We start from the raw sequence: 27,180 nt of genomic DNA on the forward strand, positions 1-27,180 counted from the left end.
TTGTACAATAGCAGAGATGTTTTAAGTCATGTAGACTCCCTGTGCTTTCTTTTCTTGAGTTATATAACATCAGCATATCTCCTTAGTAAGCCTTTCTTGGTTGGTTTTGTTAAGAATCTATGAAAGCCACTATGTTTTTTTATTCAAAAGCTTACCATTAAAATGTACTTTAACTTATTTGCACTGCAATATTGGAAAAAGTTAAACATACTTTGAACACTTGTAAGTTGAATAACTCATTGCATAACAAAGTGCTGTTTGCTTACTGTGGCCCCGATCCTAATTGGTTTACAACATGGAAACCATCATGACTGGCATTTCCTTCTGTGTTTTCGTTCAGTGAAACGGGAAAGAGAGAGCAAGGACAACCAGTGGCTCGGCGTTACAGTCAAGAGTCAGGGGATTGGAGGGAAGGTGGTGGTAAGTATCAGGCGCATCATGTAAATTCATCAGTGCAGGAAGTTCATGTGTGGACAAGAAAAACAAAGACACATGTTCTGATGCTGACCCAGAGATGTGTGAACACATTTTCCAGCTTTGGATTATCTGTCAAGTTCTTATTTATGAGGATGAAGACCACATTTTTCTGAATGACTCAATCATATTGAGAATGGCGCTGTTTCGAAAATGACATCCATTAATGCTCTTTGATGTCCCTCTCCAGACCTGTGCTCACCTGTACGAGCTGAGGCAACGTGTCAGTAAACCTTCAGAGACTCGTGATCCCATCGGTCGCTGCTACGTCCTAAGCGAGGACCTGACTGAGCGAGATGATCTGGACGGAGGAGAATGGAAGTTCTGTGAAGGTCGACCACAGGGGCACGAGCAGTTTGGTTTCTGCCAGCAGGGCCTGTCTGTCAGTTTTACCCCAGACAACAACTTCATTCTGTTTGGGGCTCCAGGAACCTACAACTGGAAAGGTAAAGTGTCTGACTTTGACAAGCTGTGTTTTTGTTTTTTTTTGTCCAAATCAAGAAGTTGTATGTTTTACTAATTTGAAAAATCTCAGCAAATCTGTGATGGGATGTTTGGGAATATATAGATAAAAAGACCTAACACCCATCATAAAGACAGATAATAAGAGAAAGATTTGCAAGTAGGGATTATTTAAAACTGAAATTCCCTATTTTGTATTGTTCCCCTCTCTAATGTCTTCATAAGTACTGCACCATTTCAGTGTGCAAACAACTGCCAGTGGATATAAAAAATGATAACTCTTTCAGTTGCAGCTACTGTAAGATAGAAAAAAATCCATGTAAACTGCCTAATGAAAGTAGCACTACTGATTGGACAATGTAATTAATTTATAGCCCTATTTCTATTTCTATTGATTGAAAAGTGAAATTATGCAGCACAGTGGCATGCACTTAATTAAAGAAAGAGGAGATTTACCTGATGTAGAAATCAGTTACTGGATTGATTTATAGTTTACTGTCATAGACTGCCACATGAGATCAATGTCGGGCTTTGTTGCACGATGGCCTTAATTTATTCAATTCACATTCTAAAACACTGCAATATAAGTCTGTGTTTAGTCTGTCAGTTGTGAATGATACTTCTTATTCTACTGAATGTTATTTTAGAAAGCCTGGTGTTAGACTGTTTCCACTGTGTCAATGGGAAAGAACGTGTATTTAGATGGATGGACACTGTGTGTCTGGCTCTGCCTGGTCCAAAGTCACACAAGTTCTAAGCAGGTTTTGAGTTTATAGTGTATACATTAAGTGTACTGCATTTGGTGAACAATAGTGTCACATGATCTAAAGATCTCTAAAGAATAAAAGGAATTGTTTATAGCTAAAAATTGAAAGTAAATCACAAATGCTGGTGGGATAACTCAAGAAAAACCTTGAGACAGAAGTACAAATATGTTTAAAATCTTAAGAAAACACTTTGCCAACTTTCCAATATGTACATATTCATGTTGCCTCGTCTTTGCAAAGTCGCAGTTTGATTGAAAGCCAATGTTGCATTTGAATTTCATGGTATCGTCTTTGTATGAAATGGTAAAGTATGCCTATTTCTTGTATGCTAACTGATTAAGCTGTACATTATGTTGATGAGCATATGGTACAAACTGTACAGCATTAGTTATGTGTGTGTGTGTATGTATGTATCTTGTGTTCACTGTGACAATGTCCAAATGTTTTCTTGTTGCTTTGCTGTGCCCTCACCCGCTTCCTTTCCAGGTGAGATGCGCGTCCAGCTCTTCAACCAGACTCTGCTCGACCTCGGTTACTATGACGACGGGCCCTATGAGGTGGCAGATCAGAAACAACTTAATGCTCAGCTCATCCCTGTGCCCTACCACAGTTACCTGGGTAGGACTTGCCCTCCCTGCTCACTGCTGCCTGTGCACAGGAGAGAAAGAGAGGGCTGGAGGGGGGAGGACGCCAGGGCTCAGACTGCACCCCAGCATGGCTGACTTATCCACGGGAACAGTAGCTACTGCTAAGTTGCCTCTGACAGGTTGAGGGAAAAGGTGTTTTAGTGTCCCTGTCATCCGCTGGGCATTGTTTCTGGCTGAGCCTATCTGTGCATGACTCATAAAACCCTGAATATGACTCCACCTCATTATTGGAGCTCTCTCTCATTGTGGGTGGACATGTGGCCTGACATGAATTCTTATGATGCCAGTATTTGCTCCAGAACAAGGAAAACACTGTATGTACCAAAAAAGAAAAACACTACAATGATGTTGTCCTCATTCCAGCCACCGCCCTCATCTGAAAACTGAAGAACAGAAAAACATGTCAAACCTTTAAGTTTGTGCTTTACAATGTCAGGGTGTGATCTGAGCCTGAAGCGTCGTCTCTCCTCCAGGTACCCGGCGGTTTTTGCAGGACGAACCGCTGCAGCACCACAGAAACAAAGCACCAATCAATCACTACCTGTCTCACCTGCACTTCCCTCTCCCTCCCCTTTTTTTTTCTCTCTTGTCACTCTTTTGTTACCTTCACCACTCCATCACTCCCCTCCCACGCTCCTCCTCCCTCTGTCTCTTCTTCTGTCTTTCTCTTCCTGTTTTGGGCCTTAGGGCTCTTGTTCATGGCTAGCCCTGTTGAAGATGCACTGCTGTACAAAACTCTGGAGCCCAGCAACCGGCCCACACCGTTTGAGGATGTAGCTCATAATAGCTACTTAGGTTTGTAGGCTTGAAGTGTTGTTGTTTGGACCTCGGAACTGGGCTTGTAGTGGACGTTCTTCTTCTCCGTCTCTGTCTTAGTCCTGTCTTCTAATTCAACCTGGTGTGTATAGAGATTGTAGTGTGTAGTCTATGTACTACGTTGGACCAAGTCTTAACTGTTATAAAGAGACAGCCATCCAAAACTGAATTTATTCAAAAACTTGGCTAATTCAGATTTACACAATTTAATTTGTTTGATGCTGACTATTTTCTTTTTTCTCCACCTAGCTGTTAAATTGAACAGATGGTTGTCTCTTTGAGTAGCAGAAGGGTGTTTGTCTGTTCTGTCTATAGATCTCTGTTGTCTTTAGTGTGTTGAGTCCGTTGCATGTGTCTGTCCGGATGAAGCCTTCCAGGGCATCTTGGTGGTGGTTTTCGTGTTGATTGCTGTAGTTTTACTAAACTGAACTGTTTTAAAGGGTTTAACTAACCTACGACCTCACAGCTCTGCGGGGTTTACTCAGACTCAGCTGCGCTTCGAGCTAAATGCTAACATCAGCGTACTGACATGTTCACAGTGACGTTGAGAACATGCTGATGTTTAGCACATATACTGTAATGTTTACCATGTTCTCCACCATAGTTTTGTGTCTTAGCATGCTAACCTGTAGCTAATTAGCATTAAACACAGAGTACAAATGAAACCAATGGGAATGCATCATCAGTTTCTTATACAACACAACCTCACACTTAAACAACAGAAAAGATTCATTGCCAGTGACTCCCAAAATGTCAAACTGTATGTGAGTGTTTTGGTAATTGAGATACTATGAGAAGATGGGTGTGGTGGAGCCATAAACCATTCACAGGCTGTTCACCCAGGAGAGCGGGGTCCATGTCCCATGTGGAACTATTATTTTTAGTTGAGTTGACTTATTATTCAGCTTTCATTATTATTGTTATTATTATTATTCTTATTATTATTATTATTGTTGTTATTATTATTCCCTAACTAAACTACTTCATGACGTTTAGGAAAAGACCATGGCTTGGGTTAAAATGGACACTTTCTGCAACAGGCTTCTTTTGTGTTCTTGATTACCAAGGGGATGAGTCCCACGCCATCGAAAAGGAACTACTGTGGCAACAGCAAGTTCAGAGAGTTTACATGATCTAATTCACATGGCCACAAGAGGTCGTCTCCATTGTTCATTCTAACCTCCTTAAACAATTGACTAGTAAAATCTTTTGGTGAGGTCAGACTGTTTTTATTAGGTATTTTATAAATAAGTATTTTACAATTTTAAATTTTGACCAGATGATAGCTCTACATGGTAAATTAGGAAATAAGCAAATTTGCTATGATTTATCTGAGAGTAGGACAAATGTCGATGTCAAATTTAATGTTTAAAAATAAGACCGATGTCAGCCTCATGGTGGCACAACAGGAAAAGTCATGGGATTCAAACTGGTGTCAGTAAAAGACAAGCTATCAGAATGCAATTCTGCATTTCACATGTGATTGTACACCGTATGGTTAAGAAGAATTCCCCCTCCTCCTGACTTGAACCCTAACCTCAACTTATTTGCGTGTTATTTTAATACCCTAAAATGACACACAAATAGCTTAAAATGTGTATACATGACAGGTGAAGTGTGCCTAAAGTTGCGTGTTATGCATACGCAATCATTAGGGGATCACCAAAGACAATGGGATTGATTCCTAAGCAGGCACAGTCATTGTCTGTACAAAATTTCATCACAATCTCAGATTCCACCAGTGGTGAACTGACAGACTGACATTACCATCTATACAGCTACAGTCATATAAAGAGGTAGCCTAGAAGTATCCAAAAGATATCTTGATTTCTTGTTTTGGAGAAAGCAATGTGAGACTTTTGTTATGGATCTTCAGTGTCTGTGGGTAATGACCCACCCTCTGCTGAACAGGCTTGTTTATTGTTTTGTGTGGTTCCACTTATTATTTCCCACTAAGTGTGTGGATCTGCTATAAATCTCTTTATTCACATTCCTCCAAGCCTGCTTTCCCTCTCACTCACCATATTGAGCCGTCTCCTTGACTACACTAATTCTCACATGACCTTTTAGCCTTCATTTATAACTCACATGCTTCCATTGATCCTAACCAGATGATGTGCCACACCTATGCATGCTTACTAAAATGACAGACACCGCTGAAGAAATGTGCAGCAACTGTTGGATCTCAAATATCACCAGATTTCATCTGCTCCTAAAATGTGGTCACGTATAAACAATAAAACCATTGATTCATTTTAAGAAAGAAAAGAGTCTCTCTGAATAAAATCAAAACATCTCTTTTACCTCCTTCAGGGCCAAATCAAATCCTGTTCATAGAATCTCTTCATTGCAGAGTGTTTGGCTAAAGTGATAAAGGTTTTACCGAGGAATTGTGCTATTCCCATTGGAAACACTGTCATTGTCAAAATAATGATTTAATTTCTTGCATATACAGCAATGTACCACTTCTTCAGATTGAAACAACATTTAGTGACATCATCTTTTGCCCTGGCTTCATCTTGAGAAAAAAAAAGAAAAAAGAAAAAAAACAAAACATATTTTTTGAAGTTTTATTTCATAACTAATCAGTTGAGTGTGTATCTTTACAAATGTAGTCGTTTGGATAAAATTTAAACAAAGCTTAATTTTTGTTATATCATGCAAAAATATGTGAAATTAAACTCACTGAATGTATTGACAGTGAAATGTGGATAAACTGCATCATAATGTTTGTACCATATGGCATGGAAATACCAATCAGAACTTATTTTTAGCCTTAAACAGATATTTACTGAATAATTTTTAATAGTAAAGTCAAGTTAGTGCACAGCCACATCAGATCAGTAGCAAGAATGACATATAAATGAACAATACAAAATGGAAAAACCTACCTCTAGACTGAGGCTACACAAAAGAAAACAATCTGGATTGGCATCCACTCTTTACAAATAATTTCCTTGGCCTAAGTAATAAAGTTAAACCAAGCAGTTTATTGAAGTTAGCACCTTTGTTACGCTCAGGCAGGGTTCCCATCTTCTTTAAAAAACCTTTTGCTCCATTAAGCCTCTATTCCCTATTTAGCTTTACAGTGTCAACCTTGTTGCAAGCCTGTGTGTTAAAAGCCACCCAGTGTGGAAAAAGTAGCACCCAGTCTCCATCCGTTGGTTTTATAGGAGCTGCAATGTTGCATTCCACACCTGCCACCCTGGAGCTGCTCACTGTTTGTCTGTTGTGTCTCCAGCTGCATGTTTACTCAGGACTAACAAATGTCCTTCGTGTCCTGATAGATTTTTTTTCACACCCTCTGCCTGCCTGCTTTTTTTTTTTTTTTCACTAGCAAAGCCAAAGCATGAGGTTACTTGAAATGTTTGATATATGTGCTATTTTTCGCAGCTTGATAAGAAAATTTGAACACAATATAAAGTAAATACCCCCCCCCGCACGCACACACACACACACACACACTTCTTGCTCGCTCTTTTGCTTTACTTGATTTACATGCAAGCACATCCTCACATTCCTTCACACACACACACACACACACACATGCGCACACACACGCACGCAGATGTGCATTTTCACAGCACACTCGCACAAAGGAGGAGATGCTTTAGGCAATAAATCTGATTAATGTCCTCCCACCATGTTTACATACTGCCTTCACCAGAGGCAACCGGTGCAGCGCTGCAGCATCTCCTGAGACATTAGACGGAGGCCGATACATCTCCCCCTGTTACTGTCACAACCGGCCTTTCTGCTTTTGCCAGCAGACTCGCAACCATTGGCAAACACAGCACACAGAACATTTACAGCCATCATGAGTTTGGCATAAAATCAATAGTCACTTAAGGCACACATTTCATTAGTAAGGAGATGAGCAGAACATGGCACACTGAGAGGAGATGAGCCTCTGAACCCCACGGTCAATAATAACCCCTGACCCTTCTTCTTCCTCCTCCTTCTTCTTTTCCTTTTTCCTTCTTCCTCCAGGGTTTTCTGTGGACTCAGCCATGGGGATAATGAGCCTTGGGGAGCTGACCTTCGTGGCTGGTGCACCGCGGGCCAACCATACAGGGGCAGTGTTGCTGCTGAAGAAGGACAACGTTTATCGGTTGGTGCCACAGCACATCTTCTGGGGGGAGGAGCTGGCGTCTTCATTCGGGTACTCGGTAGCCACCACGGATCTCAACAGGGACGGGTGAGGAGAAGCTGAATGTAAAGTCATTCTTGATATAACAAAACGGGATGGCTTGTGTTAATAAAAGTACAAGTACTACACTATAAAAACATAGAATTTTAATTTTAGCTGGCCTTTCACAAGCTTTGCTAATACAGATATATATTATTAACATTTAATCCATAAACTATTCAAATTTAAATCAGTTTTTTGCAGTCTCTGAAATGTAGGGTAATTTAAAGTAACACAGTAAAGTGCGTCACATTTCTATTTAGATACAAGACATGTAGTGGCTAAATGTGTTTAGTTACGTTTGACCACTGGAGGTGACTCAAGTACTTATTTGTTTTTGGGTTTTTTTGTCTTGTTTTCTGTCCTTAGCTGGACCGACCTGATTGTTGGAGCTCCTAACTTTTTTGACCGTAAAGCGGAGATTGGTGGAGCTGTTTATGTGTATCTGAACCCCTTTGGTCACTGGGACGATCAGGCTCGGCCCATTCGTCTCAACGGGACATATGACTCCATGTTTGGGATGACAGTCACCAACATCGGAGATCTGGACCAGGATGGATACGGAGGTGGGGGCAGTGTTTCTTGTTTTACTGAATCTAAGTGAATGAAAGAGCTCAGGTATTAGTCATGCCCCAGGAGACAGTATTTTCTTTAACAAAGATCTGTGCTAAAGATTCATGTGTTTAAATCCTAATCTGCAAAGACTGCAAATAGTTCAAACAAAAATATCATTGCTGCTTTTTAATGGGCAAATAGACAACCCCAGTTCTCTGAATGACCCTAACAGAAAAAGGCAAAATGATGGAGATTTAAATGGCTTTTTACACCAGTTAGCATTTGTGGTAACATTTGGAACATTCATACTATTTAGCCAGTAGTGAATCCTCTGCTTGTCTCTATCAAATCAATATTAAATATAACATATTTTAAACAACCTGAGTTGACCAAAGTGCGACACAAGTTATCAGTCAGACGGTAACAAAATGTTGTACAAAACATCAAGACAAGATAAAAATAGTAAAAGTACATTTTAAAACAAAATTGAATAAAATACTTCAACAGGCAAAACAGGATAACAAATTGTAAGAGCTGTTTCTAAAAATAAATATTAAATATTAAGACCCTTAAGAGCAGGAAAACGCCATTAAAAATATGTACCTCTTGAGGTTTTTCTTGAAAATTTCAGTGGAAGAGAAACAGAACCATATGAATTGGGCTTAAGTTTTAAAACATTCACAATTTAACTAACTATGTACAGTGAGAAATGTAAACCAGTCTGTTTTCTATCTGTACAGATATTGCTGTGGGAGCACCGTTTGATGGAGATGGAAAAGTTTTCATCTACAGAGGCTCAGATGCTGGAATTGAGACTAAACCCGCTCAGGTATGTAAGACTATGAAAGCAAGAAGAAAAAAGGATACAAATAAAAGGACTGAATGAAATATAGACATCCATGAGAGGAGTGAATCAGCCATTTTATCTCATTAGGTGCTGGATGGCCGTGACTTTGACGTGAGACGTTTCGGATACTCCATCTCAGGTGGTTTGGATATTGACAGCAACCACTATCCAGATGTGGCAGTAGGGTCTCTTAATGACTCAGTGGTTCTCTTCAGGTGAGTTATTTAACCACCCAAATCATCTATCCATCCATCCATTGTCTATACACCGCTCACTAGGGTCGCGGGGGCTGGAGTCTATCCCAGCTGACTTCGGGTGAAGGCAGGAGACACCCTGGACAGGTCACCAGTCTATCACAGGGCCACACAGAGACAGACAAGCAGGCACACTCACATTCACACCTATGGACAATTTAGAAAGACCAGTTAACCTCAGTCAGCATGTCTTTGGACTGTGGGAGGAAGCCTGGAGCACCCGGTGAGAACCCACGCAGAACATACAAACTCCACAGAGAAAAACCCCAGGCCGAGATTTGAACTCAGGACCTTCTAGCTGTGAGGTAGCAGTGATAACAGCTGTATCCCAGTATTTTAATCAAGAAAACTATTTTTGACTGATATCAGTCATGTCTTGAGTTTCTGTAGTTTCTTTCTTTGATCTGAAATTCTTCATTCATTAACTCTAAAACAACACACGTGAGGGTTTTTGTCAGTGAGATCTTTGTGTATTCTCTTTTAAACAGCAGTACAATGTGCAGAGTCACATTCACACCTACGGACAATTTAGAATCACAAGTTAACCTTAACATGTTTCTGGACTGTGTGGGAGGAAGATGGAGAACCCAGAGAGAACCCAGAGAGAACCCACGCTAGACATGGATAACATGCAAACTCCACGCATAAGAATCCTGGGTGTCCTCACCAGGACGCGAACCAGCGACCTCCTTGCTGCAAGGTGACGGTGCTAACCACCGAGCCACCTTTCAGCCCACCATTCAAATCAGACCTGCAACAATATTCTGAAAACAGCTCTGTTTTAATGTACTTTGGTTTAAAAAAAAAAAAAGAAAGATCAGAATTATGTCTAATTGGACCGTAAACACATGCCACCTATAATGATATGTGTGAAATACAAGTGTGGGCCATAAATCTTGCATCATTTTTCATCAGTTAGTCTCATTTTTCCCTATTGACACATTTTTCTGTGTTTCTCTGTGTCCTCAAGGTCTCGTCCAGTTATCCATGTGCTCAGAGAAATGTCTATTGACCCTCAAAACATTGATTTGGAGCAGAACAACTGCCAAGGCAGAGATGGTGTCTGGTAAGCACTGAAGAAACAACCAGGATAGCTGAACTAAACCCTGATTTTAAAAAACATAATTTTGAAAACTAAAGCTTGCAAACATTTGTCTTTTTTAGTGTGGAGGTCAAGGCCTGCTTCACCTTCACAGCCCACCCCGCACACTACTCCCCACACATTAGTAAGTCTCACCTCTGTTTTCAAGCTTGTTTTTGTTCCTCCCTCACATGGGACTTAATGTCACTCCCCACAGTGACAGGAGTCATTTCTATTTTCAGTAGAAAGCAACCTTATCTGTGAGGTAACAGTAGACTTTATTATGATTAAATCACTGCTGTGTAATACTGTACCCCCTCAGATGAGGGTTTCCTATATGCTCTGCCCCTGGTGGGCTCTTTAAGTGCTCTCTGTGTGTGTCCTGACATTTCTGTATTTCGATCCCTCTGTCTCACTCAATGCATCGCCCCCGTTCTTCTCTCCTTCAAGCCCTTGTGGTGCACTTTGAAGCTGACACAGAGCGTAGGAAGCTTGGCCTCCCACACCGCGTTAACTTCCTGGGCCGCAGTTCACTGGAGCCCGAGTATACGCAGACTGAAGAAGTGGAGCTGCATCGGCAGCTTCACCCTGTGTGCACCACTGCTGTCTTCCAGCTGCATGTCAGTAACGTATAATTGATAACCTTTTGCTTTTTTCAAATTGGCCTTTTTGTGCATTCAGTGGATTGAATACTTTTCCTTTTCATGATATCTTCTGACATATGGGGGTCAACAATTCACACGCTTCATTTTATCCACCCTAACCTTTAGGCAAAATCCCATATTGTCCATTAATCTATTATCTTCTGTCTATACAGGAGAATATCCGTGACAAACTGCGTCCCATCTCTTTGGCGATAACCCACACGATCAAGCCCCAGCCGCCACGCAGACACTCTGCCAAGAAGTTGGAGAAGCTGCCTCCTATACTGAATGTCTCCCCCTCTAACACACTGCATTCTGAGGTGTGTCACAAAACACAAGCTGAACTATTTCACGGTTTAATTCAAGTGGGGCACTCCTGCTTATTGATTACTGTATAGGCAAGTCAAGGCTTTATGGAATGTTTTCCATCAACATAGCTTCTCTGTTTTAATTTAGACTCCTATTTTGGAAATACAGCAATTCAGCCTGTTGTTATCACACATGATATGTGTTGGATTGCTTGCTTCTTTTGTTTCAACGGAATTACTTTACATGCATCTAAATTAAATACTACTGCTGCAAGGAACATCCATAAACTAACTGTAGGACTTTATGAAATTTTAATAACGTGCAGTCAACTGAAATGTTCTTATGCTGATGGAGCCTCCTCACTGTCTCACTTGTGTACAAACTGCACTGTCATTTACCCTTGAATCTACTAATATCTGCTGCTAAATAGTCTTCATAACCATGCAGATGTGGAACAGAAATGCAATCAGAGCTACAAATAATATTTTTTTTCATCAATTAATCTGTTGAATATTTCCTAGACTAACTGATCAATCGTTCATGTTTGAAAATAGTGAAAAAAGCTGATCACAGTGCTTCACGTGACCAACTGTCCATCCATCCATTATCTATACACCGCTTAATCCTCACTAGGGTCGCAGTGGGGGCTGGAGCCTATTCCAGCTGACTCAGGGTGAAGGCAGGAGGCACCCTGGACAGGTCACCAGTCTATCACAGGGCCACACTTAGAGACAGACAAGCAAGCACACTCACATTCACACCTTGTGGGAGGAAGCCGGAGAACCCAGAGAGAACCCACACTGCACGGGAAGAACATGCAAACTCCACACAGAAAGATCCTCAGCGGGACGCGAACCGGCAACCTTCTTGCTGCGAGGCAATGATGCTAACCACTGCACACCTTGCAGCCCACCAACAGTTCAGACACATAGTTTATTTTCTTTTTTAATTTGCCATCTTATTTGCTATTTTAATTGCAAGAGGCTAAAAACAGTGAATTTTGGACACTTGTGTTTAAAAAGTAGTTTAGTTCACATATTAAAAACCTGTTAGTTGATGGAGAGGGCTGCAAGGTGGCGCAGTTGGTAGCACTGTTGTCTCGCAGCAAGAAGGTTGCTGGTTCGCGTGGAGTTTGCATGTTCTCCCCGTGCAGCGTGGGTTCTCTCCGGGTTCTCCGGCTTCCTCCCACACAGTCCAAAAACATGTTGAGGTTAATTGGTGATTCTAAATTGTCCGTAGGTGTGAATGTGAGTGTGCTTGGTTGTCTGTCTCTAAGTGTGGCCCTGGTGATCTGTCCAGGGTGTCCCCTGCCTTCGCCCTAAGTCAGCTGAGATAGGCTCCAGCACCCCCCCGACCCTCGTGAGGATAAAGCGGTGTATAGATAATGGATAGTTGATGGAGAATGCCCTTGCAGACTTAAGGAAACTCCCTGTATCCACAGCCTGACATTGATCTGATTTAACCCTCTGAAGGTGAACTTCCTGCGAGAAGGATGTGGCGATGACAAAATCTGCCAGAGCAACCTGAAGCTCAGCTACCAGTTTGGAACAAGACCCCTGAACTCCGACCTCTTCACCCCTCTGCCAAAGTTAGTACCTGTCCAATCTTCTCTGCCTGAGCTGCTGCAAATGATGATGACTACTGTTGCCTGAGACACTGCTGCCTAGCAACCCACACCACACACTTTAAAAAATAAAAGAAAATTGTAATGCAGTGGGAATGATGATTATTTTTGGTCTGGTTGGTGTTTATACTTGAACATTCACTTGATTCTTGATTGTATGTTTATAAAATTAAACCTTTGGTGCTAGATTGCAGGAAGGTACCTTGTCAAAAGTTTTAATGGCTTAATTATTTTTTAATAAACCATTAATAAATGATTAATTCATGATTTGTCTTTAACAATACCAACTCTTATCATTTTCTTTTGTTTTTACCATTTATAGATGTGTTTCTCACTTACATACAATAATCTTCTTGAGCCTTATATCTACAAAATCCTCCACTGAATGTGTCTTCCTGATAAGTCAGAAGCTAAAAAGACCAAGTTTTATGTTTGAGATGGATGAATTCTTTATACAACAAAGGGGTGACTGTTTTTCCTGTTGTACAGACTAGAAACATGTCAGATTATGTATTCAATCAATATAATAATTAATTGTTTTTCTTTAGTTTAACACTCTTCTTACCCAATCTTCAGAGTGTGCTGATGTACTACCTGCTAAGCATCTTATTGTCAAGCTTTATTTGTACATTTACCTCTGTCCCCTTTGTTTTCTTTGCCGGTATGCAGAGATGAGTACGATGTGCAGGTGTTTTCTCTGTCAGACCAGCGGTTGGTGGTTTTGGAGATCACCGTCACCAACATGCCCTCTGACCCTCTGTACCCTGAGGAGGATGGAGATGACGCTCACGCTGCTCAGCTTCTCATATCTTTTCCAAACACGCTGTCATATGCGGGTTCCCGGATCCCACCACAGGTTTGAGCTCTGCTAAGAAACAGCCTTAAATTTGTGTTGCAGAGGTGGTGTTATATACCAAAACGTTGTATGTTGTTTGTTTGATTTCCTGACTGTAGATGAGATGTCAAGCGAACTCGAATGGCTCCCAAGTTGAGTGCGAGCTGGGAAATCCTGTCAAACGAGATACTAAGGTAAGAAAGAAGTGTGTATGTTTTTAAAAAATATTAAAATTGTACAACTTGAAACAATGTGTGGTCATTTACAGCATATTGCACATAATGTGTTTATCCTAGAATTAATGCAAGCCACTGCATAATGCATTAGAATGCTTTTACTGTCATCATACACAAAGTACAACGAAAATAAAAGACAACTCCAGTGGTGCAAAAGTGTAAAAGTATAAAATACAAATAAGTATATATACACAAGGAGCCAGTAGGAAGTATATACAGTTAGCCAAATGGTAGAAAGAATATATTGCACTGTTGAGGCAGGAACACTGTGGATATATGAGAAATATAAATAATATAAATAAAGAATTATTATGAGTAATACAAAATATAATATATATAAAATATATACAAAATACAGTATAATATATAATAATTAGGACATAGTTATAGTATAGTATAGTATAGTATAGTATAGTATAGTATAGTATAGTAAAGTATACAACAAACATCAGCAGACACATCAATTAAAAGCCTTTTTGTTCAGAACCTCACATTATTTTTTGTGCTCACTTGGTGTATACATGTGTGTTTGTCTCCCAGCTGAAATTCTCCATCAACCTGAGTACATCTAACATCACTATTGAGACCACTGAGCTGACAGCAGATCTCTTACTGACAACGTAAGTCCTCCACATCTTCTCTACTTATTCAACGTTATTGTAACACAGATCAACTTTTTACTTCATCAGAGTCAGTAATTTTTTAATCAGTTTAATGTAGGTGCCGTGCTTGCTAAGACCAAATAATTCTTTGATCCAAGTATTTTGATTGTTTTGTCCTCAGTATCAGTGAGCAGCCTGACTTGGTCCCAGTCACAGCTTTTGCTAAAGTTGTGATAGAGCTCCCTCTGTCTGTCAGTGGGTGAGTGGACCTTTTTCCTTCAGTGTGATAAAACAGTCTGTTGCAGTAAAGTTGTCTTATCTTTTTACACTTAACATGCTAGTAAAGATTTTTGGATTCATGTTATTCCACATTGTCTGACAGAATCACATACATTGTGGATGAGCTTGTTCCAACTCCTTTTTAAAGCTATCTGACACACTGGTTGATCTTATTTTGCTGTAGACTTGCTCGTCCTCACCAGCTTTTCTTCAGTGGCACAGTGAGGGGAGAGAGTGCCATGACCAGTCTGGAGGACATCGGCAGCCCAGTCGATTTTGAGTTTGTGGTGAGGACATGTTATTTAACTTGCATTAATCAAAGGATGTGACTGAAAGACCTGAGATCTTAATGTAATATCGGTCAGGTAAACACAAGCTGCTTTGCTGGTGTACTTCCAGGTCAGAGTTTCACAAAAATAGAATTACCAAGCACAAAATTGCTTTTACTTACATTATGGTAAATGGTCTGCACTTATATAGCACTTTTCTACCTTGGTGGTACTCAAAGCACTTACAATGTTCTCTCATTCACCCATTCATACAACAATGGTGACAGAGCCGCCATACAAGGCGCTTGCCTGCCATTGGGAGCATCTTTGGTTTCAGTGTCTTGCCCAAGGACACTTCGACTGTGGAGGGGTGGGGGATTAAACCGCCAACCTTGCAATCAGAGGACAACTGCTCCACCATCTGAGCTATAGTTGCCCTGTATAATGTATGTGCTGTATATTTTCTTCTGTCAGGTTTCTAATCCTGGGCAAGCTCTCCAGACATTTGGCTCAGCCTTCCTCAACATCATGTGGCCTTCTGAGCTGGTCAATGAGAAATGGCTCCTGTATCCTGCCAGCCTGAAGTTTAAGGGCCACCCAGACACACACTGCAGCAACACAGCAGCCCTGAACCCTCTGAAGCTTCAGAGCTCCTCACCTGACGAACATCAGCTTGCCAATCACACGGTAGGTAGAGTGGTTCATCTCTGAATTTTATAGAAAATAGTAAAAAGTATGTTTTCATGTGTACACATGAACAAATATGTCAAGAGGCGAACATGATTAGATTTCTTTAAACTGCTTGGAAATGCACCCTCAGTTATTCTTTAATTATCTGTTTTCGAGTAGGACAAACAAGTCTATCCTATATAACAAAAATAATAACTGAGAATTGGAAAGAAGGTGTTAATATTAGACCCAGTCTAGACTCTTTTTCTTCTAGATCATAAAATATTATAGCTGAGAGAATGTCAACAATCTGATCACGTGATTTACTGAATACTTTTTCTTGAGTTTCAGCTAAAATGTAAATTTTCTTTGGCAAGGGCTACAAGGTGGCTAGGTGGTTAGCACCGTCGCCTCGCAGCTGGAAGACCCCCGGTTTGCATCGATTGAGTGATGTATAGATAATGGTTAGATGGATTTTCTTTGACAAACACATCCATTATAATAATAATAATAATAAAAAATAAACTTTATTTATAGAGCACTTTTCAAAACAAATGCTACAAAGTGTTTTTCAGGAAAATAAATTTAAATTAAAATGCAATAAGCATACAGAACAATTGATAAAAGTAGAAAGCACAAGAAGCTAAAAAACATAATGTCAAAACATTATGTCTGCACATCCTTTATTTTTTCCCTCTAATGTGCAATAATGCATCTCTTTCAACAGGTGGGAAGAACACGCCGCTCCCACCCAGAGGAGGAAGGTCAAGTCATGACAAAAGGCAGCGTAGGACGAATCACACCAGATGTGGCAGCTTCAGAGAGACGCAAGTCGCTCAAACTGGTAAGAAGATCAAGAAAGTAGCAAGAAGAAGGTGATTTATTGATTCCCTGCTAATGCACTTAGGCACCCGTATGGAGTTACATTTGTGCTACAATCCTGAGCGCGTAATGGGAAATTTTTAGCAAATAAACAAATAGCAATACATTCTGCGCTCAAACTATCACTGCTGTATTTGCAACAATCAACATACACACACGATCATGCTGTCTTTCACTCGGTTTTGTCATTTATGCTCTCACAGATCTCCATTCTGTGCGCTCAACTACACGTTCATGCTGATTGGCTGGCGTCAGCCACCCTGTGCAAGGCTGTGATTGGCTGGTTTAGTGGCACATTTGTAACGCTGTGCCAAGTCGAACGAAGGTGCAGGCAGAGTTGAGGTTGAACAGATCATCAGTGTTGTGAGCGAGAGAGACACCGCGAGCGAGCGTGATCGTGTAGTTGAGCGCACAGAATGGAGATCTGTGAGAGCGTGAATGACAAAACCGTGTGTGTATGTTGATAGTTGCAAACACAGCAGTAATAGTTTTGAGCGCAGAATAGATTCTCGTTTGCTCCGATTAAATTTTTATTTGCTCAAGTTTGTTTTCTGCGCTCAAAATTTCCCTTTACACGCTCAGGGTTGTGGCACAGATATAACTCCATACAGCTGGACCTTAAAATAAACTGTAGATGCACAAATGAAGAGATGCAGACTCTGTTACGTTTGCTTTTCACTGCTCTCATCACTGTTTACATCTGACACCAGTTCATTAAAGAACATGCTCCAGAGTTCTCAGTTTGTCATTTTATCCTCCAGGATTGTCTCTTGGGCTCAGCCCGCTGTGTGCTGTTCCAGTGTCCCCTCCACAGTTTCTCTGGTCAGGCTGTCTTCAAGATCGATGCCAGACTGTGGAACAGCAGTTTCATAGAGGTGACAAAAAAACAATCCTGTCATGACTACATTTGCACCTTTATGCACACTACTCTGCACGTCAGCTTCAATCCAACTATTTGGTCTATTTCTGACTCTCACATTCATTTAGGTGCGTGACTAATGTACTGTAAGTGAATGAGTAATAACTGCAGCAAATGCATTTACAGAATGAATGGGAGATGTTAGCTTTGATGTGGAGGGAGTCAGCAATCAACTTTAATTGCTGACTGCTGAGTCTCGTGTATTTAATTTTCTGTGAGATCAAACAGTAACAAAAAAATTATACACCCAGTGTTTTATTGTTTTTTTTCCCCTTGAAATTATGGAATTATTTGAGCCTCGTTTGGAAATCCAAAATTATTTACACAACTAAAGGACTTAATATTTTCACTTTAGATTGCTTATTTTCAGAGTTTTTGCTATAATATTTATTTGATATGATATAATTATTTTGTCTAATACTAATGATGACTAAAACTCCCCAAAACAGACTCAGGTTATACACACTGTGATTTTTATATAATGTAATGGGAATATTGTTTTGGCTAAAATCTTAATATCTCTGTGTGCAGTATGTGTGCTGACTCAAATTTTGTTGTGCTTCTTGTACAATGACAATAAAGAGATTCTGATTCTGATTCTGAAGAAAAATAAAAGAAGAAAATTGTGGAATTTTAATTTAATCAGAGACGATATCACCAAAAGCCACCATGAGGCTTCTTTAAAAGCAAAGTTTCAATAGTTTCACTCATCAGTTATCTAGTTTTGACGTTGCTTTGTCTCTCTGTGTCTCAGGAGTTCCCGACAGTTAGTGCTCTGGAGCTGCTGGTCAGAGCCAACATCACTGTGAAGTCCAGCATCAAACATCTGGTCCTCAGGGATGCTTCTGCACAGGTACTTAGCACACTTCATCCATGCACAGGTGTCTTGCAAAAAAAAGAAAAGATTAATGATGTGTTAATGTTCACTGTCCAGTGAGCAGCTGTTAGTGTTTTGAATCACATAGATAGATGTATGAACTAGCAGTATTTCATCAACAGCAATGAATAAATATAAAATAAATTATTTGTAATTTGCTCACATATGAATAAACATTTGTATTTAGATACATCTGTTATCACTGAAGACTGTAAATGTAGTGATAAATATGGCATGTGTCTGTTTTTCCATCCTGCCTTTCTCTCCAGGTTCCAGTAATGATTTATCCTGAGCCTGGTCTCGCTGACCAGTCCTGGATCCCCTGGTGGATTATTCTCATCGCCATCCTGGCAGGCATCCTGCTGCTGACTCTACTGGTCTGCATACTGTGGAAGGTAACACACAGAATACCTCTAAAGCATTCTGCTACACATGAACTCGGCACACACCTTTATGTTTGTGCATTCTCACATGCTTCAATGTCTTTATTTGAATTACAGTTCTTTATCATGAACAGCACTGAGAGTTTGTACTATTAAGATGATGGAAGACAGGATGTAAAACCAATTTAACCAACAGTGAAGTCCCAAGAGTGTGGCCTAGTAAGCAGTGGTAAAGAAATACAAATAGTGTAAAACTTCAAGGTTCAGAATTTTAACCATGTGCAAAAGTATCGTCGCTAAAATACTCTTAAAGTAACAAAAGTAAAAGTACTTATTGTGCACAATTGTACTGCAGTATTGATTCAAGCAGAGGTACATGTATTTAGCAAATCAACACACTTTAAAGGCTGATTATAAATTCTGTATATATGAAATCTTATTGTGATTAAAATAGATTTTTGTTCATTCTACAATATTTTGGAGTAGAACAGAGAAAAGACAGTGATGTGCCAAAACTTGACATCATTCCTGTCACTACACAGGCCATTTTCTTTTCACTCTCCACGGCAGTCCAATTGTTTGTCTACTTTGCTCTGATCTGTCCTGTAATCATTTTTTCCCTTCCAGCTCATTCTCATATGCTCCTTTCCTCCTTTGTTCCTGTGTTTGTCCTCTGTGTCTCGTTCCCTTTTGTTTTGTCTTCTCTTACTTCTGTCTGGGGACCGTCTGTCCCTAAATCCCCCTTTCTATTACATCCATCTTTGTTTCCTCTCTTCCCTGTGGTGATGTGTTGCCTCAGTGTGGGTTCTTCAAACGCAGTGAGCGGCGCCGGCACTATGAGACGGAGTACTACCGTGCCCATTTGGGGGTCCAACCCTCGGAGGCGGAGAAGCAGGCATCAGAACTATAATTTAAAAAAATATTTCCCTCTGGCCTGCTCTCCCCTCCTCCTCTCCCTCCATGCGGTAAAAACCCTCACGTACAATCGCTTTGTTCCTCGACCCACTCTCTGGCCGGTGGTGTTCATTACAGCATGAAATATGGGCACATTTAGGCACAAATGACCACAAAAGTGAGGTGATGTCACAGCAGTAATACCTGAGATGGAGGGTAATTGACCTTTTGCTCAAGCTCTGCCCCTCTTAGCTATGCTCAGCAAGTTTTTCCAAGACAATACTGGCTGAATTTAAATTTTCTTGTGCTTCATGGGTTTGTTGAAATGCTGCCTCTGGGTGACTTTTTTTAGTACTTTTGGTCAACTTGTTTGAAAACAAGAAGCCTGAAACAGGTATTGAAAAGGAACTTGTTTTCTACACAGATGATATTGTGCTAAAAGATGGAGACTAAAGCTAGATGTTAAATAATTTGCATCATCCCCGATCACTGATACAAACTGGATCTAAGCAATTGAATGTTACAGCATTGTTGTCATGTTAGTGTAGAATTAGTTAGTACAAGTATTATTGTGAGAAGAAATACCAGATCAGACTTTTAGTTTCTTTCTGCCATGATCCTAAATCATCTGCTTTGCTTAAAGATTCTCTCCAGGCCTGTTCAAAGAAAGAAAAATCTTCTGCCAGAAATAGAAATTTCTGTCTGATGATATTTTTCCCTTAAAAAAGTTAAATTAACTTGATAATTCTTCAAATGGCATCGATGCCTCCTCCTTCATTGAACATGCAGATCATTTTCATAATAAGAGTTTAATTTCTGGAGACAGGATGTTTCTTATTTCACTGTAAGTGAAGTGTTTACACACAGACACACACACAGACACACACACAGACACACACACACACACACACACAAACATTGTGCAAAAAAACCACATCACACTAGTGTATGTTGACAATTTGACCTCAGCTGTTGTCAGAAATCCTGCTTGCATGCTGACACCTTAAACTCAGATTTTTTTTAAGGGGAATTTAGAGAAATTTTTCACTTTCAGCAAAAGAATATGCAAAACATTGCCTAGGGTCCAGGAAAAGTGACACTGAGCCAAACACATTTTAGAGTTTAATCTACATAGCTACTAGATTTATGTTTTGTTGTATTTTCAAACACGATTTCTCACTTAATAAAAGGAGGTTTAAAGGGTTTTAGGATGTTTTTGGCTGGGGTTGTTGTTTATTTCCTAAATCTAAAAAGCAGGACATACCTGCTCAGTAATTTTAGTTTAAAAAATCTCCTGAAATGCAGAGTATTACTTTTACCAGAACTTCATAAAGTGCTTCAAAATGTCCAAAGCTGGATGGGCCAGCCATGCAAAGTTACTAGCTGCTAAGTTTTAAGCTATAATTTATATTTGGGGAGGGCCTGCAAGGTGGGGCGGTGGTTAGCATCATTGCCTCGCAGCAAGAAGGTTACCGGTTTGCATCCCGGTGAGGACAGCTGGGATCTTTCTGTGTGGAGTCTCCATGTTCTCCCCATGCAGCGTGGGTTCTCTCCGGGTTCTCCGGCTTCCTCCCACAAGGTCCAAAAACATGCTGAGATGAATTGGTGATTGTAAATTGTCTGTAGGTGTGAATGTGAGTGTGCTTGGTTGTCTGTCTCTAACTGTAGCCCTGTGATAGACTGGTTACCTGTCCAGGGTGTCCCCTGCCTTCGCCCTGAGTCAGCTGGGATAGACTCCAGCCCCCCCGTGACCCTAGTGAGGATTAAGCAGTATAGATATTTGGGGAGGGGTTTGGCAAATGGTCAGCTCTGGCATGGATTGCTACAGCAAAGCAGCTACTTATGCAGCTTATAGGTATTATTTATACACTGCATGGTTTTAGCTTCAAGGTCTCTTTATCCAGTCAGACTCTTGGCTAAAACAACCCTTCAGTATATACTTCTGCAGCCTTGCTCGTCTGTTTTATTGGATCATTCAAGTAGAAATGTGGGTTTCAGTGCATAAATAAATGAATATAAAACTGCTCCCTTTATTCAGCATTGTTTCTCCCTTTTGGTCTGTGCCTAGTGAACACCATCCAGCCTTGTTTCCTTCAGGCCTTTGACATGCTGCTGTGCTGTGTGTTGTGCCTCTTACTGATTCATAACCTGCACTTGTTCATTCTGGCATCTGTCTGTGAAGATTATTCCTTTTCACAACGTACGCTCCAATTTGACTTACATCACACGACCGGCTGGCTTTTCCAGGTGCCAGAATGCACTTGTCATTTGGATCACTTGGTGTTTTTGTTCGTTTTAATGAGTGTACATTTTCTTAATGGCACTTCAGTGTGCTGGTGTGGTAATTACAGACACGATGCTGATGCTGATGTAGAGCATGTGGGTGTGCTTTTCTGGGTGGATATGCATTTTTATTAAAACATCATCTTGATAATCACTTTATGTTCTTGTCTGAAATAGAAGACTTTAACAGAATTTATGACATGGTAGAGTTCTCTTACCAGGCATGATACTTAATATAAGCATCTCTTGAAATAAGAGCAAATAAATGCAATAGCATGTTTATTTATGACACCAATCTTTTTCTCTTCCTTTCTGCCTCCTCCATCCCTCTCTCCCTTTCTTCTTCTTCTTCCTGCACTTCCACATTTTGTCTTTCCTCGACCGGCAGTGTGGCTTCTTCCGACGAGCTCAATACAAAGACAAACTGCCTCAGTACCACGCAGTGAAGATCCCTCGTGAGGACCGGCCACAGTTCCAGACTGAGAAGTCAGGAGGTGTCCACAAAAAGGAATGGGCCACGCACTGGAGCGACGGGACCTCGTAACTCGCTTTGAAGCACTGACTGACTAAAATAATTCAAATCACCACGTGTGGCACTCGCTCTGTCTTTGCATTGGAACTAATTGACTAAAAAAGAAAACAAAAGGGCACAAAGACTGGGATCTCGCAAAACTCTGTGCACACTTTACTGCATCAGTACTTGCATATATTGGTGGCCTGTTACACTGGGACTGGATCTATATTCTTCCTACTGTCGCTTATTGACAGCTGGCCTTAGATAGTCTGCTCATACTGTGTGTCTATATCACAGTTTTACAGTAAACACTGAAGGCCCACAACAAAATTAGAACCAGTCTAGCTGCTCAGTATGTTTTACAGCCTACACAGCTGCTTCACTGTCTGTCATCCGTTTTGACGGGCGGAACAAAAGAGGACTGAAAATCAAAGACATGCATGAATGCACAGGCATACAGAATATTATTAGATTCATGCAGACATACTGGACGTTGCCAATAAAGAGGCCACTGCCCATGACAAAGATTACTTTTTGCCTTAACTACTGCAAGACTGACGACTGATATGGGCAAAGAAAAAAATGCATTTTTAATATATATATATATAAAACTGATGTTTAGGGGATTCTTTTCGTTAGCGCTGGTAAACACTGGGAAAATATCAGTCCAAAACACTGAATGTGTTTCTGGGCTGGCTGATTACTCTGGGCTGGTTGAAGAGGCCGTTAAATGAGTTCACTTGTTTTTTATATTCAAGGAAAATAACAAAGCCTTTTCAGTTTGTGTTGAATATGTTTTTCCATTTTGTGTTACTATGTCAGTCAAACGTACTGTTCATCATTAGTCAGTTGCCTGAGTGAACTTGAAAGAGAACAAGAAGCCACAATACAGCCTTTGACATGACATGACCATACATAGTGCTGCTGTCACATCAAACCAAATGTGTCAGAAAAGCAAAGCAATATTTTAAATGTAGTCTGCTCCTTTGCAGCTTAAGAATTTTAATTTCTTGAACCAAACATTGTTCTTTTAAAATATATATATGTATAATTCCCTGCCTTTTAATGGCATAACATATGCTCAGTGTATGAAGGGCCTGTGAATGAAGACATACAGTGGTCTCATTTTAAAACCTGTTCTTCTACATAGGACTAAATTAGACATAAATCCAACCATTCATTTTTTTTTTCACCAGGAGACATCACAACCTTTGTATAAATACTGTTGTTTGTTGCTCTATTCCTGCTGATGTACTCCACTCACACCAGTCAGGATATGACAGTACATTCATTTCAGCACTGACATTTCTAATTGCAACAAGTGCCTTACTGTAAAAGTGGCAGATGGTGAGCTGCTGGTTACAAACGCAAGGCTACTGCAGATTAGATCACGCTGCCTCCGAAACATCTGTTGGGACACCGGTGGACGAGTAAACATCCCTCCAACACTGAAGCAACACGAAAAGATGGAAGAAGATTTCTACAAGAGCAGAATAATGTGTCGGAATGAGACAAACTTATAGTTTTGGATCTAATTTGGGTCGATGAAGTGACTGTAAAGCATGAAGAGTCAGCTTGATTTTTAGGTATTGCTGGACAATCATATTTAGCTGCATGAAGGTCCTGTTGCTGTTCTGACGCTCCCACATTTGTTTTTGTTCATGATTCGTTTTTTTTTTTTTTTAATTTATATTTTTGTGTTTGGCTGCACTGTTTTAACATTGTAAATAAAAATAAAAGGAAACAAGATGAACCTATCAGAAAAGTTTAGTCATTTCATTCTCTGTAGATTTGCTGCCAGCTGCACAGCACAGGAAAGCAACTGGCCAACCTACACTGAATGAGTTAAAGCTGCAGTTCATGTAAAAAAAACCCAGGGGGAGGCAAAACTCTGAAAACTGAAATACCCCTCTTGTCTCGGTAAGATTGATATTTTTTGTAAAAAGGAAAGAAAGAAAGAAAGAAAGAAAGAAAGAAAGAAAGAAAGAAAGAAAGAAAGAAAGACAAAATAACAATTATACAAAACAGAATATTAAAACTGATATTGAATGTACATTTTGCCATTAAGTTTGAAACAAAAACTTAATTTACAAGATAACGGCACTTGTTTGGAATATATTTGCATTCATTAATTTATCCTTTTCATGGAAATGTTGCCCATAACCTTGTAGTGTGATGTGTGTTTGTCAGTGTATATTGCATCACAACAACATAGATTAGAGGTATAGGTCTTCCAAATGGACAATGACCCTAAACATATCGCCAGATTAGTTACAAAGAGGCTTAAGGACAACAAAGTCGATATTTTGGAATGGCCATCACAAAGCCCTGATGTCAGTCCTGTAGAAAATTTGTAGAACAAAGCTGAAAAGGTGTGTGCGAGCAAGGCGGCCAACAAACCTGGCTCAGTTACACCAGTTCTGTCAGGAGGAATGGGCCAGAATTCTAGCAAACTATTTTGAGAAGCTTGTGGAAGGACACCCACAACATTTTGACCCAAGTCAGACAGTTTAAAGGCAATGCTCCCAAATACTAAGGAAATGAATGCAAATTTCTGGCTTTGAAGAAAGTAATAAAAAAAATTCTCTAAAAAATCTCTCTCTCATTATTCTGGCATTTAGCAAATAGAAATAATTTTGGTAATCCTAAGTGACCTAAAACAGGAAAAGTTTAGTCACATTTAATGTCAGATAGTGAGAAAAAAAAAAAAAAAGTTTCTATGTCTTTTTATACGGTGTATGTAAACTACTGGTTTCAACTGTATGTCCTGATGCATTCATGCATTACTTTAACGTACAAAAGTATTTTTATATCTCTGCAACCATAAGAAGGTTCTGTTTTCCTTAGTTCCTGACATGGTGTTGGAATGCGGCATTTGGAAACTGACTATGGCAGCTCCTACCTTTGGATTACCACCAATACATTTGAAATCCTCATTCAACCAAATTTTCAGTGACAGTTGTACACCTAGTTTAGGTTGAATATATCTGTTTGCCTCATTTTTTTGTGCATTTTGATTCTGACGAAGACAGTACCATTGAATAGTTGGTCTGTTTCCACGATAAAAAACAAGCAGTGACTGCTGTCTTGCAGCTTGCAACTGGTTGAAAATGCTCTACCACCTGAGCCACGCCCCAAAGTTGGCCCTAAGTTCCCCCTAAGTTCCCCCCGTCCTACTATGCGTTCCCGAATTCTAATCTAGGCCTATCATGTATTGAGCCATACAGCAATGCTGGGGGACAAAAAACCCCTTTGATGAATTCCTATAATAGCCCATGTAATATGAAGCAAATAGAGAACTGGAGAAAGTGTTTTTCAGTTTTCCATTATGGGATTTGATAAAGAATGAGGGTTACATATGTCGAACTCTTGAAAAGAGAACCCTGTGAACAGAGGACCCTTTGTCATGTTCCTATTATGTACCATATAAATCTGAGGACATAGAAATGAGTCCCTTACCAGTACCTCTGCAGCTCAATAATTAACATGCGACACTGTACCTCATTACTAAAACAGAAGTAGCACTGGTAAAGAGATTTTTTTGACCCCTGGACCTCACACTTCAGCTGGTTTACACAGTTTCTAGTCAGCTCAGCTACTTAGTCTCTGACTGTAGCTCCATATCCAACAGACAGATGCAGTACAAGAATGGGACTGATTTTTTTTTACTTTAGGTAAAAAAGTGAAGCATATTGTCCAAAATGTTGTAGAATACCAATAGAAAACATATACAACACGTGTCTCATGACTGTGGCTCTACCAACAGGTGCAGGATGACGTTTTAGATGGAAATCTGTATGTGTTTGGACTGAAGCTAAATTAGTTGAGCAAGCTGATTACATTAAACTGAACAATCTTTAACAAACCTGTACAAACCAAACGTGCATGTGGCTTTTTATTTTTTATGTCAGTGAGCGAATTAGATTTTTCTCTAATCCTAAAGCTTCTGATCTTATTATAGTAATGAAAACTAATTCCCTGCAGAATCCTTCAGATGTCATCCCGGTTGCCATGGCAGTTAAACAGGGACGGTTAGACCATGTTGGTGTGTGTGTGTGGGTGTGTGTGTGTGTTTAAGCGGATTGTCGCCCATTAGGCACTTTGATGAGCCAAATCTGTTGATGTCGCATCTAGTATTGAGGAAGTGACTAATTTTTGCTCACAAACATAAACACAAACACACTGAGGCAAAGACAAAGTGAACACATATGGCACTAATAAAGCAAATGTCACTTTCACCAAGCAAGTCGAAAGTTGTCTTCATAGGATATTAACAAAATGAAGGAAGCTGACATTCAACAGATGAAGTGTTTCATTATAAACCCTTGCGGAAGCTTCTGTCTGAAAAAACAAAAACTCAATCAGCATTTGAAAAGAAAAAAGGATCCTTAGGTGAGATTGTAAAACATTTAGAGTGACATATTCATGTTCCTAATAATAGACTACGAAATAACACAAAACAATCCATCTAAATACAAATTAATTAATTAAATTCAGGCTACTTGCGCTTGCAAAATGATCCTTTAAATTAAATTAAAAACTTGTCACATTAATCTGAGGTTATTAGTTGATTCGTCACTGATAAATGCATCAGTAACTTTGGTAAACCCCTGAGACGCAAGACAAAATTTGATTGTGATATGGATTTATTTTCTGCAAACTTGGAGTAAAATAGTTTAGAGAATCAGTGCTAAATGTGTCACATTTTCTTTTGCAGTTCTGTTGCACATACAGTTCATTACTTTGCTGTTTAAGATCACTAAATTCTGAGCTACTCTGGCTCACACTGACTCATAATTAAGTGGCTAATGTATGTTTGTCTGTCTGTACACACAGTGTGAACTAGTGGACAATGGGGACTAGTGGATC

The 27,180-nt window shown here is 39.9% G+C and overlaps 1 protein-coding gene across 3 annotated transcripts in view; it reads left to right on the forward strand.

The window, feature by feature from the left end:
* The window catches only part of itga7 (integrin, alpha 7), a 41,326-nt gene extending 17,566 nt beyond the window's left edge, over positions 1-23,760 (forward strand). The window contains exons 3-26 of one of the 3 annotated variants that reach the window (XR_520204.1): positions 341-420; positions 665-920; positions 2,190-2,321; positions 7,157-7,364; positions 7,725-7,921; positions 8,651-8,739; positions 8,845-8,972; positions 9,982-10,077; positions 10,176-10,237; positions 10,543-10,712; positions 10,910-11,056; positions 12,518-12,633; positions 13,339-13,525; positions 13,624-13,698; positions 14,281-14,360; positions 14,524-14,601; positions 14,806-14,908; positions 15,365-15,577; positions 16,287-16,403; positions 17,203-17,316; positions 18,115-18,213; positions 18,507-18,632; positions 19,420-19,585; positions 22,186-22,272. Coding sequence is in view for 2 of the 3 variants with exons in the window: in XM_008282091.1 (XP_008280313.1) it covers positions 341-420; positions 665-920; positions 2,190-2,321; positions 7,157-7,364; positions 7,725-7,921; positions 8,651-8,739; positions 8,845-8,972; positions 9,982-10,077; positions 10,176-10,237; positions 10,543-10,712; positions 10,910-11,056; positions 12,518-12,633; positions 13,339-13,525; positions 13,624-13,698; positions 14,281-14,360; positions 14,524-14,601; positions 14,806-14,908; positions 15,365-15,577; positions 16,287-16,403; positions 17,203-17,316; positions 18,115-18,213; positions 18,507-18,632; positions 22,186-22,341 (3,029 nt within the window). In the remaining variant the exon portion in view is untranslated. Of the gene's footprint in view, positions 1-340; positions 421-664; positions 921-2,189; positions 2,322-3,037; positions 3,146-7,156; positions 7,365-7,724; positions 7,922-8,650; positions 8,740-8,844; positions 8,973-9,981; positions 10,078-10,175; positions 10,238-10,542; positions 10,713-10,909; positions 11,057-12,517; positions 12,634-13,338; positions 13,526-13,623; positions 13,699-14,280; positions 14,361-14,523; positions 14,602-14,805; positions 14,909-15,364; positions 15,578-16,286; positions 16,404-17,202; positions 17,317-18,114; positions 18,214-18,506; positions 18,633-19,419; positions 19,586-22,185 lie in introns of all 3 variants that reach the window. The other 2 variants (XM_008282091.1, XM_008282092.1) reach the window with 2 other exon arrangements.
* The last annotated feature ends 3,420 nt before the right edge of the window (positions 23,761-27,180 follow it).

The sequence above is a fragment of the Stegastes partitus genome, unplaced genomic scaffold (genome assembly GCF_000690725.1).
Source record: "Stegastes partitus isolate 25-593 unplaced genomic scaffold, Stegastes_partitus-1.0.2 Scaffold257, whole genome shotgun sequence".
NCBI classification, from domain to species: Eukaryota; Metazoa; Chordata; class Actinopteri; family Pomacentridae; genus Stegastes; species Stegastes partitus.